This window comes from Salminus brasiliensis, chromosome 6, assembly GCF_030463535.1.
Source record: "Salminus brasiliensis chromosome 6, fSalBra1.hap2, whole genome shotgun sequence".
Classification (NCBI taxonomy): domain Eukaryota; kingdom Metazoa; phylum Chordata; class Actinopteri; order Characiformes; family Bryconidae; genus Salminus; species Salminus brasiliensis.
The window spans coordinates 21800921-21816674 of record NC_132883.1 but is presented as its reverse complement, the minus strand read 5'-3'; the positions used below and the strand labels follow the sequence as shown (position 1 = coordinate 21816674).

The following is a 15754-nucleotide window of genomic DNA, read 5'->3' as shown; positions in this document are numbered from 1 at the left end:
AAGGAATTAAGCAAGTACTTTGTGGCCAGTGGTCTCAGACTGTTGCGCTTTGCTCTGTATGTCCCATATGTATTATGTATGTTTAACTAACCTTCCTGTCTCCCTTTATGTGGATGGTACACTTTAGCCCCCTGCCGATTATTTACAGGTGTCTAAATTGTTCATTAACAGACGTAGAATTCGCTTGATTCTCCACAGTGTTCGGATCAGGGTCAGGTACAGGACCAGGGCTAGGTTTAGGACAAAAGATAAGAGTTAGTTTCAGGTTTTGGATTGAGATTAAGATCAGTTGCTTTGTTGCATGTCGATAGGGACGGCCCTATCTACCTGCATTAGGCTAGCACTGATTGCTAAGACAAGAGGGAAGACGACCTTGATTGAGATATTATTGCAGTTAGTCCTGCTATGCTTACAGCTCTCTCTGGAGCAGATAAACATCAACCTATTGGCAGTATGCCGAATGCCAGGCGTGGGATAGAGGGGTATAAAACCCCCCAGTATTAATCCCTGGAGCAGTGGAACTGCTTTCTCTGGAATAAGGGTGCTCCATCCAGGGCTTTTTGGGATGAGCCAGGGATCACATCCTCACAGCAAAGTTCCAACATCTAATAGAAAGCTTTCCCTGAACAGTAGACACAGTAACAGTAACTCCAGCAGAAGCAAACCCTTGATTTTCAGATGAAACAACGAATGCGGTCCCAATACTCTTGTCTATATAGTGTACATTTGAATGTATGCCCTATGTTTTCAGATTTAGAAGAAAAGCCTTGTATAAATTAGTCCCATAAAGCACAAAGATTTTAACTGAAATATGTAATGCGTATATTCTGGACTCACATAAATAACTACCAAAACTGAAATATTGGTAATGCTCATGTTCCCTACGTCAACAAGGGGTGGGCATATTGATGCCAACCAATAGCACGAGTGCCCATAGTGTTCCATAGACGTCCAAACTTGCCCTGTTAACACCATCAAAACACAGCTGATTCTTTATAAAAGGAAGCTGTTACTGACTTATACTGAACACTAGATCAGACTTCATGGTCCTAAGCCAGTGCTGGACTTATACTAGGAACCAGGTCAGTGGCTTTCTACCTGTCCAGGTGTGGTTCCCCTGCTAACATGACATGGCCATAAAATGTTGAATGAGTTTTCTAATGCAGGGATGTTTGGTTGACATGAAGGCTACATACCACAGTTTTTTTTTGTAATATTAATAATTTGGCTTATTTATTACACCTAGACTATTTGCATTTTTTTTTTGCATATTTGCAGCTGGGCACTTTAATAGATGCTATGCCACCATAAAGGTGTTTTTTTGCAGCAATGTTTTAAGTAAGTTATCTTTTTTATTACTTGGAGAAAATATAATACTTATGAACCTACCATTTTATTAATGCACTTATTTAATTGGTTACTCTTTTGTCACGGTATTAAAATTGGTATTGAGAATTGTAGAATTTCAGTAGCATTGGTACTGACCACCAAATTTCTGGTATTGTGACCTCCCTGCCTGCTCCCTTCATTACATAGTGCAGTTAGCAGCACGCCAAGCCTTAAGTACCAAAGATAGAGGTGCTGTTCTCCCTTTTAAAGTGGAGCATCAACATAAACAAAAAAGGCAGGAGCATTTCAGGCTCGAGTCACGTCTGTTTTTTTACTGAAGAATCTTACTTCAAGCTAAGATAGTCCAGAAAGTTAAGGAAGGACAAAAAAAGGCCCAACATCTGCTTTAGTTTAGTCAAAGGACTGATTTATTTCACAGAGTTAGGAAAATAAAATAATTTCATATAATTAGCATATTAGTATTTAGACACCTGGATTTTAATATTAGTATTTAGACACACATGACTTTACCAGAAAGCGATGACACACACATTAGCCTATGGTACAGATGGCACAAACAATGGAATGGTACATGACACTTCAGGAAGGCACAAATAACATCACCTGCACCAACACCAATGCACACACACACACACATAGACACATAGACAGACAGACACACTCACACACACATTTTCTTTAATGCTGAGCCACTACGAGGAAACTCTGTTTACACACTGTCTCATTCAGAGTGGCTCCACCCCCCCATTGAATCTACTTAAATAACACACATACAGTAACAGCTGTGCAATGCTGTGACACAAATGCACATCTAAGGCAACTGCACATTTAAAGACATTCCAGAAAATATATGGTATGCGTCTACGTCATACACACTTCACTCGTAAAACATGAAATAGTTGAATGTTTCCCATTTAAGATCCTGACCATGACCTCTGCTGCTCTGCTTATTCAGAGCTGTAGGTGTAGGAACTCCTTGTCAGAACCAAGTACCAAGTACACACTCATGCTTTTTTTTAAATAATGGAATCATATCCTTACATTGATTTATGGCTGCATACGTACGATTACTGTAAATGCATGTGAAAACATGATCTTTTAAAACAAGTTAACGCTGTCGTAAAGAAAGCTCCTGTCCTGAGGTCCATTTATAACATGTGTGTGTGTGTGTGTGTTTATTCGCCAATAGCAGTCCAAACTCATTTTTACACGACCATTTCCAACCTCTCTTTATCCCATCTAATTAAACAGGATGCTGCTGTTACTGTATACTGTAAGACTTTCATATAGACGGGTTTCCTGTTTACAAACATCACAGGGTGCCAACACAGCCAGGGGGCAAAAGCACTGTAACGGAACGGAGGCTGTAACGTTAATCAACTGCTGTAATATGTGTTTCTTTTTTTTTCATGATTTTTGCCAAAGGGATATGATCCCCTCAGAACTGTAAACATTTCCCATCCAGCTTCTCTGCAGTTGGCGTAGTTTACTGCACAACAACTTCTAGTCCTTTCTGCTTTCTAGCATGAAGCCTGCAGATTTCTGCACCCTGGTTGTCACACATCTCTATGATGTGGCACAGAAGCCCATCCATTGAAATCGCCTCTGTTCTGAGTGGTTGCTCTGCACTGTTGCCTCTATTAAAAAGGCAGCCCAGGCAGAAATGCTTCTTATGCTTCTTAGGTTCAGCATGAATGAGTGGGGGCTGAAGTTTGCTGGAGCTGTTTAGTTCTGGGAACATTTGAAGTGTTTACATATGGATACATATCGATTTTTTTATTAATTTGTATGATTTGGCGTTACAGGATGAAATATTTTACAATAATTATGTTGGTGAAATTCAATGTGTAACAAATTGGACGTAATTATTAACTCAAAAGGGTCAAAATTCAAATGATGTTGTTCAAAGTCTCTTCAGATGTCTAATTGTGTTATTAGTACATGTCCGCCTCTGATGGCTTTCACATACTCTGTGCGAGAAGCTCACACGGCACATCACAATAAGATCTGACCTTTCATTATAAATATGATATTTGCTTTTCACACTTAAATCAAGAGACTAGAGAATTCAGCAGTGATCACTACGTCGGGACCAAACAGTGCTCTCCATACGTTCAGCTGCAAGTTGTTTTCTGTATTTCTGCACACACAAGCAAGGCTAAAAGAAAATGACGTAGCAGAACTCAGACCGGCGTGTAACAGAACATCTGGAGGAGATGGCTCCTTATAACAGTTACATGTTCAAAATCAAGTGGAATGTATGGTTAAAGGCACACGTGCAACATAAGACGAAAATAAATACAAAGTAGTTCAATCGATTACCACCAGAATTAAATAAATCGCAGAGGTAAAAAAAAAAAAAGCTAATATACTGAAGAATGACTGTTCATTTTACATTAGTTTGCGAAAAAGCATCGAAGTAAACAGTTTAATTCAACTCAAACTCATGTGTTCAAGTAAAGGTTCTGGCATTAAAAAAAAACGTAAATTCCCAGCGACGTTGTTATGAACGTAAAACAGCAAAGGCCCCAAGAGTTAATACATTTCTTTTTAAAAGTGCTATTGCCTCCGCTACCTAATACTCATCATAAACTCTGTATTAAATGATATTGAAGAGTAAACATCTCTTTTAAAAAATACATAAATACTACTATTAAATCTTAATTTCTGGCCCCACATTTTAGATTAATAACTTAAAAAATACATAAACGTACTTTGCCACTATGTTATCCTCCCTAACGCTGTGATTTGTTGGGTGTGTCTATGTGTTAGAGAGAGAGAAAGAGAGAGAGAGAGAAAGGTGATGCTTCTCTAATGATGAACTTATTGTCATCCACAATAAAACAAACTATTGGACTATTAAATAAATTGGCACATTATACACAGTAATATCAGAATATGATGACCCCCTTTCCTAATAGTGTAAATAACCACCCTTGGCTCGGATGACGCTGGCAAGACGGCAATGAATAGATTGTATTAGGGGACGGCATCTCAGAAACTGCTAACTTTGTGGGGCGTTCGAGGGCCGCTGTAGTGAAGGTGTACCGAAAATAGACTTCTCGCATATTGAGTGCCTCCCAATGACATAACAGTGGTACCCCACAGGCCACTGATGCCAGAGGGGACCGACTGTGGCGCAGTTTACCTCTATAATGAACACCTCCCGTCACCTAATGCAGTCCACGCCACAACGTCTCGCTAGTGTCATCCGAGCCATGGGTGGTTATTCCTATTAGGTAGGTGGCCATAAAAGTCTGATATGACCGTGTCTGTGTGGTTTAAAGGAATACTCTTTTACCATTTCTGGACCTAATTTCTAGCTGTAGCATACGGTCGATTGCCACGGACAACAATATGATGTATTTTCCTGTATTTAGCAGGAGAACGGAAAGTCAGTCTACTCAAAACTTACTCATAAATGGGGTGGGCATCATAACAATGGTTTATGGATACAGTAATAAATTACATCATATTTCATTGGGCTTCTGTCTCAGCGTAATGAAAAGTAAACCCAGCCAGTTGTCAAGCAACAATCATGTTTTTTGTTTGTTTTTTAATTAGTTTGTCGCATTTCCCCCCTCTTTTTCCTCCCAATTTGGTGCTGCCGATTACCTGTTCGTAGCTCCTCCTAGCACCAGCAATGATCCCAACACTAGGAGAGTAAAGACTTAAAACATCTCTCCTCCAATACATGCAAAGCCGCTAACCACGGCTTTTCGAACTGCTGCCAATGCAGCACTACCGGGCAGCTAACAGACGCCTGTGCAGGCCAACATCGCTTTAAGAGAGGTGAGGGAAGAGAGGTAGTACCATCTACCCACCCGCCAATTGGCCAATTGTGCTCTCTCTGACTCCGGTGGCTGATGGCAAAGCGGCATAGCTTGGTATTCGAACTCGTTTACTGTGTGATAAAAGCTTTTTTTTTTATCCTTCCACATTTAATCCTCTTTTTAAAATCACCTTGGTGAAATGCAGAAAAAAAGATGTGAGGAAAGGGCCAGACTGAGTTAAGTCAGGTCAGTGAGATGCTTTGCTAGGGTTGGGCGGTATAACGGTAATATTGTATACCGTGGTATTTAAAAATGTTGGCGATATCTCAAAATAAGGACGGTATTGATGTGTCAGATTTCTGTTCTGTGTCCATCTGGTTCGCGGCCAAATATGTTTATTCCCCCACATGCATTTAAAAGAGCTGCATAGAGGGGGCACTTTGAGAGCTCACTGATTGGTGATGTTACGCTCTGAAAAAAGGTGGGGAAAAAATAAGTACTCTGTGGTGAGCAAGCAAACCTGGAAATTTGGCAGTTGGTCCTAAGACCATCCTCTCAACTTTGTACTCTCAGGTATGCTGCTTTATCCTCTAAACGTGTGTGATGTGAGCCTCAGTTAGCTGGAACATGGACTGTGCGGTGGTGTTTAGCGTGCTGGAGACCAAACACTGCAGAACTGGCCACATTTTTACATGTAAAAATTGCAATTTTTGATGTCTTTTTAAATGTGCTTGTCAGAAAACGAAATATTTAAAAAATGTTTCATAAAAAACATGATCATTCTGTGTTCTATCACCCACCATAATATTCTAAGTAAGTTTGGAGTCAACAGTTTTTACTTATCTAAGCACATGGTGTCTTGAAAACGGCTGTATTTGGCAGTCAACCGTACTACACAGATTCAGCAAATGGAAAATCTTTGAAGTATTCCTTTAAAACAGAAACCGTGTCCCAAGATGTACCACCGTTCGAAACAACTTGTGTGCAAATTCCGAGAAAGGAGCTACAGTCAGAGATACACAACATATAACATAGATCAGAGACGTGAATGAACACCTATGAGCGCTCAATCTTTTGGCACAGTGATTGCGTCTCGTGTTTTCCACCTTTTTTCTCTCTTCCTTCTGATGTCCTCTCTCCTCTTCAATCCTTTTACTCGGTCTTCCACACCTTGTTCAGGACTTTCACCACCTCCTCGTAGATGATAAAGACAATAGCCACGTCCAAACACACGCGGCCCAGCCGAGGAATCGTGCCCTTGTAGAACCTAAAGATATAGACATGGAAAGTTAGGCAGCAATTTTCAATTGTTTACCATCCAGGGATCAACCGCATATGAGAGAGAATTTGGATCTTCCTTTAGTTTTGATTGAGAGATGTTCTAGTGCTGTGAAAAGCACTCTGTAGATACAGGGAAGATCCAGAGGCCTGTCTCACAAAGCAAGTTCCTGGGTTTTCTTTCCATTCTGCTTCAACTTGCAGAATGCAGCTGTGGTTCACTGATTTCAAAAAGCTAGTATAAGCTATGACTGTTCATAAACGTGGGACGTGAAACACAATGGCCGTGTAGTGGTTCCGGGCAATTTGTTGTGGGTTCGATACCCGGGCTTGGCAAGCTGCCACTGCTGGGCCCTTGAGCAAGGCCCTTTACCATCTCTGCTCCCTGGGCGCTGGAGCTGGCTGCCCACCGCTCTAGGTGTGTGTGTACTCACTGCCCCTAGTTCACTAGTGTGTGTGTTCACTAGCACACATGGGTCAAATGCAGAGGACACATTTTGCTGTACATAGTACAGTGACAAATACGTCCACCTTTACCTTTACGAGGAAAATTCAAGTGGGAGATTCAAGATTTTACAGTTGCCACTTTCACCATGTTCTTCAGTGCGATTCAACTTTTTGACTAAAAAGCAATAAACTTACTTCCTAGATATGTGGGCACAATGTCCTTTTTCTATAAATAAATAAAACAGTCCATACAGTCCTTTGATTGGTGAAAGGCAAAAAAATAACAATTCATGAAACTGTAAATAGCTATTAAACAGTTTGCTACCCTTAAAGAAGAAAAAAGATATATACCCTACAGTCTTATGCAAAGGTTTGGGCCTTGGTCAAATTCCGTTTTTGATTTTCTAAATGAAAATAAGTTTGCATGTTCAACAGAGATATTTTAAAGCATAGGTACTATTTATAAGTATATATAAAGACTATAAGTGTATTTGCTTACTTTAATTTATTAAATCCATATAAAAAAGGCATTAAATGTGTCACATGCAAAAGTTATGACCAAATAAACACTTTTGTTTTCCAACAAATTAAATTAAATTAAATTTAGATAATAAATAGGAACTGTGCTCCTCCGTATTTAAGTTTGTTTCATGTAGAAGAGTCATCCACAACAAAATGTGTCTTTTCTAAATAAAATCTGAATTTTGCATATGGCAGTATTTGTCACATGACCTACACTACAAATATTACAAAAAATGAAACAATGTACTAAAACGGACTGGAGTCCACCTCCATCAGAAACATAAACCTAACCTGCCCTGGCGTGGCGATATATCCCAGAAAAAGTTGATCCACCATTGTGAAACAGAAAATCAAGGGTTCTATCTAACCAAACTTGTTAGCTGGCGAAGCAAGAAATTCTGCTTAGTGAGAAAGACCCCAGATAGAAAACACAAGCACACACACACACACACACATTATATGACAGCAGGGGGCAGCATAGCCAAAGGAAAAAAACAAAACAAAACATTAAAGGGCCAGTATCAGTAAAGCAGCATTATGTAGCAACTCTCCCTTCAAACACTGCTTCAGTGTCATTTTGATAGTATGCTGACTTGTAATAGAGAATATAGCGTTGCTGTAATTGCCACTCCAGGCTTAACACACTGCTTATGGACTATGTACCTTTGGTGGAGCGTGCATGACAGCTCTTGCCAAATCTGCACAATGTGGCATAACCTGAGTCATGTTTGTTTAAAATCCTGTAATACTACTCTAAAGTTCAGGTGACGTGTACAGCTGTTCACTACACTACTGCTTAAACCTGCATTGTCTGAGTGTATTGGAGTTCAGCCTCTAAATGTGGCACGTTACAGGACAGCCAATCAGAACAGAGCTAATATAAATTCTAACTCAAATAGTGTTTATGCTGCGTAAAAACACAAATGTCATTAAAGGACTTTTATACAAAATATTCTGGGATACAGGCCCTTTAAAAGCAGGCAGACTTACGCAGTTGGTCCCTCATGTTTCATGATTTGCACAGCACAGTCCACAGTATTTTTGTACTTATGAGCCTCCAACCCCTGAAGAAGGACATATCAAAATCACAATCAGCATCTCTTTATTTTGCTAAGTATGTTACACATACAAGGAATTTTACTTGGTGAGAGCAACACACGTATGACATGTAACAAGCACACATACTGTGAACACGTATTACACTAAGAGTAAAAAAATACACTAAACAATAAATAGAATAAGAATAATAAGTTTAAAAAGTACTAAAAGTAATAAAGAGCTGTAAAAAAAACTTTTAATTACATCTGTACAGCTGTGCAATAATCATAATGTAAATGTTTTGCATCTTGTGTATCAGTATATATATATATATATGGGTTAATATTGGACAAATGTAGAAATCCACTGCACACCACATCCACAACACTTGCCTGCATTCTGGTCTTGATCACATCTAGAGGTGTGTTTCCAAATACGCTAGCAGCCCCAGCTATGGCACCGAACATGCCCGTCACTACAGGGTTCATGGGCCTGTTGGGGTCATCGCCTAGGTAAAACAGAGTAAAGTCAGATAAAAGAAGTGTGGCCCATGGGCCAGCGTTTAATTTGGTCCGCAGGCCATATTTTGGACGTGTGAATTAATGTGACATCCACATTAATTGTTGTTACAGTAGAAGGAAGAGCATTTTACAGTTACGGTTAAGTTAATGTAATGGGAAATTAATAATAATAAGTAATAATGAACCACTTTACTTATCCATTTGTCCTTAAATGATGTCAAATGTAAAAAAGAAAAAGATATGCAAGGAGAGCCAGATTTGTGATTTGCAGTGACATCAGGATTTTCCCTATAAAATATCCTAAAATATATATATCTATTTTTAAAATGTAATAAATGTGAAAGGAGGGGTGTTAACTATGGTAGCGTCAGTGTTCATTACAAATACAACAAATGTTTCAGCACTCACTTGCCCATGCTTAATGAAACCCACCTTTGTACCAGTTCTTCAGTGAGGTCATGACAAAGAATCGGATGGCCTGATTGGAGCCCTGCTTGAGCACCGTTGCTGTGAGACCCTGATATGTTCCCCTAATCCCTGATGAGAGAGTGAGACAGAAAGAGAGACACAAATTCCAAGAGTGAAGAGAAACCGTAGATTGGCCTCACTCAAATGCCCCTTATGACACTGTCTTAAAGCACATCAATTTAATAAATAGTTCCAGTTTAATAAATAACTCCAGTCCATAGTTTGAGGATTTCCTATGTATTATTAAACCTGAAAATTAAGCTTTGTACGTCATAAAACTAGTGAATCAAAGCACAGTGGACGGCTCTGCATTACCTCCTCTGACCAGCAGAGGGGACTGTTGTTATATAAAGAAAAAAAAATCCCAGCCTTCAGTACCTTGAGTTCTGACGATCTCTCTCACTCCATGGAAGAAGCCACGATACTTGGGGTTGGCTGAGGTCTGGTCATGGATGAATTTAACCTGATAAAGAATATCAGAAAAGCTAAAGAACGTCATTGCGTAAACAAAAGCTACCAGACATTACTGTGTTAGTTAAATCATGAGCATTTACTGTAGGTATTCTGTTCTGCCAATTCCACTGAGGATACCCTACATTTCAGAACGACATTAAGACCGTCCAGCGGATGTATGACAACCTCGACAACCTGCACAACTGCAACATGTCCCTGACACAGCTCCAGCACCACAGCTGCTCCCTTACCTTGACTGTTTCCATGGGGCAGACAACGAGCACTGCCTCCATGACCCCTGCTCCCAGGCCACATATTAAACCGCGCGTGCTGTCCAACTTCCCAGTCTCATCACGCATCTGATTACTCAGGATTTCAAACACACCAAATCTACAGGACAGGAGGGGGACAGAGAGGGGGAGAAATCAGATGTAAAGGTCCTATATCAAAGAAAGTCAGAATCACTGAATTGGAAACAAAGCTTTGATGTAATATAGACACATCACAAACATCCCGACAATCCATATATGGGATATAAGCCTCTAGCTGTTTAGCTCCACATACTGTACTTACGCTGAATTTAGAACCAGTGCTTCAGCCTGATCTGCTTTTTGAATAAGGCATAAAACATGGCAGTCAATCAGAGCAGAGGTTAAGTTACATACATCAGTCCTACCAAAAACAGCTTGTTTAAAGCAGCAGTCCTTGAGATTTTTTTATTATTATTGAAAGCAGTAGTACTGCTGAGTAGGGAGGGGACAAAATATTCTGATAAATGGTATCAGTGGGCTGACGCGACCATCCCTGCAACGTCTAATGTGTTCATCTTAAAAACAGAGTGGTCTGGTAGGTTTTTGCAGGTGTTTTTTATATACGACCACCCAGACAGATACCTGACAGAGTGTTTGCTTTATAGAGCTACTGGACACATGCTAACCTAACATGCTAGTCTTTTATCTGTCGCTCAATGAACATGCCTGTTTATTTCCATATCACTGCACCTCAAAGAAAGCCCTCGGACTCCATTTCCCCCATTTTTAGCATTCTACATTTGTTGGATGTATCTGTTCTCCATCATGAAACAGCAAGACAATATACTCAAAAACTCAAAAGACTTTTATTTACATACATTTTTCAACATCTTCAACTACAAAGTTACTCTTTTCTGTAGATAGTGACAATCTGTATCTGCATTCAAATGGTTTAAGACCTAAATACATTTATTCTGCTGATAATAAACTACAACCGTCTCTAATTCTCACTTACATTCTCTGAAAACATTGCCTACACATGTTCTGACTGAGCTCTCGCTTAATACTCCACTAACTGAATTAATGTAAACTTGCAATCATCAGATTCATCCGCTGTAAAAGGAGACTGCATTACAACGCACGTGTTAAAGGTGCTCTTCCGTATGCTTTGAGCAGTTACACATTTCTCTACTGCTCTTTCTCTTCTCTCCATCATTCTCTCTCTTTCTCTACTGCTCACTTTCTCTTCTCTTCATTATTTTCTCTCTTTCTCTACTGCTCACTTTCCCTTTTCTCCATCATTCTCTCTCTCTCTCTCTACTGCTCACTTTCTCTTCTCTTCATCATTCTCTCTCTCTCTCTCTCTCTACTGCTCACTTTCTCTTCTCTTCATCATTCTCTCGCTCTCTTTCTCTACTGCTCACTTTCCCTTCTCTCCATCACTCTCTCTCTCTCTCTCTACTGCTCACTTTCTCTTCTCTTCATCATTCTCTCTCTCTCTTTCTCTACTGCTCACTTTCTCTTCTCTCCATCATTCTCTCTCGCTCTCTCTCTCTACTGCTCACTTTCTCTTCTCTTCATTATTTTCTCTCTTTCTCTACTGCTCACTTTCCCTTTTCTCCATCATTCTCTCTCTCTTTCTCTACTGCTCACTTTCCCTTCTCTTAATCATTCTCTCTCTCTCTACTGCTCACTTTCTCTTCTCTCCATCATTCTCTCTCTCTCTCTCTACTGCTCACTTTCCCTTCTCTTAATCATTCTCTCTCTCTCTACTGCTCACTTTCTCTTCTCTCCATCATTCTCTCTCTCTTTCTCTACTGCTCACTTTCCCTTCTCTTAATCATTCTCTCTCTCTCTACTGCTCACTTTCCCTTCTCTTAATCATTCTCTCTCTCTCTACTGCTCACTTTCCCTTCTCTTAATCATTCTCTCTCTCTCTCTACTGCTAACTTTCCCTTCTCTTCATCATTCTCTCTCTTTCTCTCTCTCTACTGTTCACTTTCTCTTCTCTTCATCATTCTCTCTCTCTCTACTGCTCACTTTCCCTTCTCTTAATCATTCTCTCTCTCTCTACTGCTAACTTTCCCTTCTCTTCATCATTCTCTCTCTTTCTCTCTCTCTACTGTTCACTTTCTCTTCTCTTCATCATTCTCTCTCTCTCTCTCTACTGCTCACTTTCTCTTCTCTTCATCATTCTCTCTCTCTCTACTGCTCACTTTCTCTTCTCTCCATCATTCTCTCTCGCTCTCTCTCTCTCTCTACTGCTCACTTTGTCTTCTCTTCATCATTCTCTCTCTCTCTCTCTCTACTGCTCACTTTCTCTTCTCTTCATCATTCTCTCTCTCTCTTTCTCTACTGCTCACTTTCTCTTCTCTCCATCATTCTCTCTCTCTCTACTGCTCACTTTCCCTTCTCTCCATCATTCTCTCTCTCTCTCTCTCTACTGCTCACTTTCTCTTCTCTTCATCATTCTCTCTCTCTTTCTCTACTGCTCACTTTCTCTTCTCTCCATCATTCTCTCTCGCTCTCTCTCTCTCTCTACTGCTCACTTTCTCTTCTCTTCATCATTCTCTCTCTTTTTCTCTGCTGCTCTCCATTGTTCTCTCTCTCTTTCTTTCTCTTCTCTCCATCGTTCTCTCTCTTTCTCTACTGTTCACTTTCTCTTCTCTTCATCATTCTCTCTCTCTCTTTCTCTACTGCTCACTTTCTCTTCTCTTCATCATTCTCTCTCTCTCTACTGCTCATTTTCCCTTCTCTTCATCATTCTCTCTCTTTCTCTACTGCTCACTTTCCCTTCTCTTCATCATTCTCTCTCTCTCTTTCTCTATTGCTCACTTTCTCTTCTCTCCATCATTCTCTCTCTCTCTTTCTCTACTGCTCACTTTCTCTTATCTCCATTGTTCTCTCTCTCTCTCTCTACTGCTCACTTTCTCTTATCTCCATTGTTCTCTCTCTCTCTCTTTCTCTACTGCTCACTTTCTCTTCTCTCCATTGTTCTCTCTCTTTCTCTTCTCTCCATCGTTCTCTCGCTTTCTCTACTGTTCACTTTCTCTTCTCTCCATCGTTCTCTCTCTCTTTCTCTACTGTTCACTTTCTCTTCTCTCCATCTTTCTCTCTCTTTCTCTACTGTTCACTTTCTCTTCTCTCCATCTTTCTCTCTCTTTCTCTACTGCTCACTGTCTCTTCTCTCCATCATTCTCTCTCTCTTTCTCTTCTCTCCATCATTCTCTCTCTCTCTTTTTCTACTGCTCACTTTCTCTTCTCTCCATTGTTCTCTTGCTCTCTTGTCTTCTCTCCATCATTCTCTCTTTCTCTACTGCTCTTTCTCTTCTCTCCATCATTCTCTTGCTCTTTTTCTACTGCTCATTTTCTCTCGCTCACTTTCTCTTCTCTCCATCATTCTCTCTCTCTCTTTCTCTACTGCTCATTTTCTCTCGCTCACTTTCTCTTCTCTCCATCATTCTCTCTCTCTCTTTCTCTACTGCTCACTTTCTCTTCTCTCCATCATTCTCTCTCTCTCTTTCTCTACTGCTCATTTTCTCTCGCTCACTTTCTCTTCTCTCCATCATTCTCTCTCTCTCTTTCTCTACTGCTCACTTTCTCTTCTCTCCATCGTTCTCTCGCTCACTTTCTCTTCTCTCCATCATTCTCTCGCTCACTTTCTCTTCTCTCAATCACGCTCTCGCTCTTTCTCTATACTGCTTGTCATGCTGCTGACTGCACGATGTAACTTTTGTGAAGCCCTAAACAAGCGACACCAATTATGCGCATAATGTTGCTTTAATTTCTGGAGTCTGACAGTCTTCACACAAACAGCCTACAGTCATCAAATGCAGCAAGAGATGCCTTATTACTGAACGTCAGCACATATCTGCCTCTAATAACAAAATGGCCGGTGAGTCTTTTATTAGCCTTTTATCACTGCCCACAATTTGCTGATGTGCACTCATATTTACAGCCTGGTGTGTTTTGTAGAGAGGACAACAATACGATCCTCTGGATCCTCCCAGACCTGACTCAGAGTCCAGAAAGAACAGAGATACATTTCCACTGAAATTAGACACCTCCCTCCTTGCTGACAAACACACACACACACACACACACACACACACACACACACACACACAAACTTCAGCCACCAGCTCTGACTACACATCCTTCCCTGCCTGCCAGACAGAGGCACCCCATCAGCCCTGCAGCATATTTACCACCTGCCAAGAAGACACACACTTCCTCCTTCATCAGCTGGCGTCGGCAGTAACCCGGGCAACTGCTGGCAGGAGAACACTGGGGACCAGCAGCCGGCTCCAGTACCTTAAAGTGGGACTTTTATTTATTTATTTATTTATTTATTTATTTACCTGTTTTTTCCCTCTCCCTTTATCAGTGAAAAGGGGAAGGCTACAGTGAAGCCTGACGGAGACTGAGCGCTATTTATAGCTGAGAATTGAGTTGTGATTTGAAAAAAAGCAGAAACACTCAGGATGCAAACACACGTGGCCGTCTGTCTGATGAACGTCTCTGACATCACTCCAACCGATGCCTGAAATTGCTCTCTCTCTCTCTCTCTTTCACCTTTACTCTCTCTACTATTCTCTCCCCCTCTCTACTGTTCTTCCATCTCTCCATCAGTTACCTCTTTCTGTCTCACCCTTACTCTTTCTCTTCTCTCCATCTCCCACTCTCTCTCTCTACTGCTCTTTCTCTTCTCTTCATCTCTCTCTCTCTCTTTTTTTCTCTACTGCTCTTTCTCTTCTCTCCTCTCTCTCTCTCTCTTTCTCAACTGCTCTTTCTCTTCTCTTCATCTCTCTCTCTCTTTCTCTACTGCTCTTTCTCTTCTCTTCATCTCTCACTTGCTCTCTTTCTCTACTGTTCTTTCTCTCGCTCTCTCTCTCTACTGCTCTTTCTCTTCATCTCTCACTCTTTCTCTACTGCTCTTTCTCTTCTCTTCATCTCTCACTCGCTCTCTTTCTCTACTGCTCTTTCTCTTCTCTTCATCTCTCACTCACTCTCTTTCTCTACTGTTCTTTCTCTCGCTCTCTTTCTCTACTGCTCTTTCTCTTCTCTTCATCTCTCACTCTTTCTCTACTGCTCTTTCTCTTCTCTTCATCTCTCACTCGCTCTCTTTCTCTACTGCTCTTTCTCTTCTCTTCATCTCTCACTCACTCTCTTTCTCTACTGTTCTTTCTCTCGCTCTCTTTCTCTACTGCTTTCTCTTCTCTTCATCTCTCACTCTCTTTCTCTACTGCTCTTTCTCTTCATCTCTCACTCTTTCTCTACTGCTCTTTCTCTTCATCTCTCACTCTTTCTCTACTGCTCTTTCTCTTCATCTCTCACTCGCTCTCTTTCTCTACTGCTCTTTCTCTTCTCTTCATCTCTCACTCACTCTCTTTCTCTACTGTTCTTTCTGTTCTCTCCATCTCTCTCTCTCTCTTTCTCTTCTCTTCATTTCTGGCTCTCTTTCTCTACTGCTCTTTCTGTTCTCTTCATCTCTCACTCGCTCTCTTTCTCTACTGTTCTTTCTCTCGCTCTCTTTCTCTACTGCTCTTTCTCTTCTCTTCATCTCTCACTCTCTTTCTCTACTGCTCTTTCTCTTCTCTTCATCTCTCACTCGCTCTCTTTCTCTACTGCTCTTTTTCTTCTCTTCATCTCT

General features: G+C 40.7%; 1 protein-coding gene across 2 annotated transcripts in view; it reads right to left on the bottom strand.

The window, feature by feature from the left end:
- Positions 1-1779: 1779 nt before the first annotated feature.
- The window catches only part of LOC140557528 (tricarboxylate transport protein B, mitochondrial), a 34755-nt gene continuing 20780 nt past the window's right edge, over positions 1780-15754 (bottom strand). For both annotated transcript variants that reach the window (XM_072682018.1, XM_072682019.1), the window contains exons 4-9: positions 10102-10240; positions 9776-9860; positions 9362-9466; positions 8801-8916; positions 8361-8434; positions 1780-6390 (exon numbers count right to left, since the gene is read on the bottom strand). In XM_072682018.1, coding sequence (XP_072538119.1) covers positions 6276-6390; positions 8361-8434; positions 8801-8916; positions 9362-9466; positions 9776-9860; positions 10102-10240 — 634 coding nt within the window. In that variant the 3' untranslated portion in view covers positions 1780-6275. The remainder of the gene's footprint in view (positions 6391-8360; positions 8435-8800; positions 8917-9361; positions 9467-9775; positions 9861-10101; positions 10241-15754) is intronic.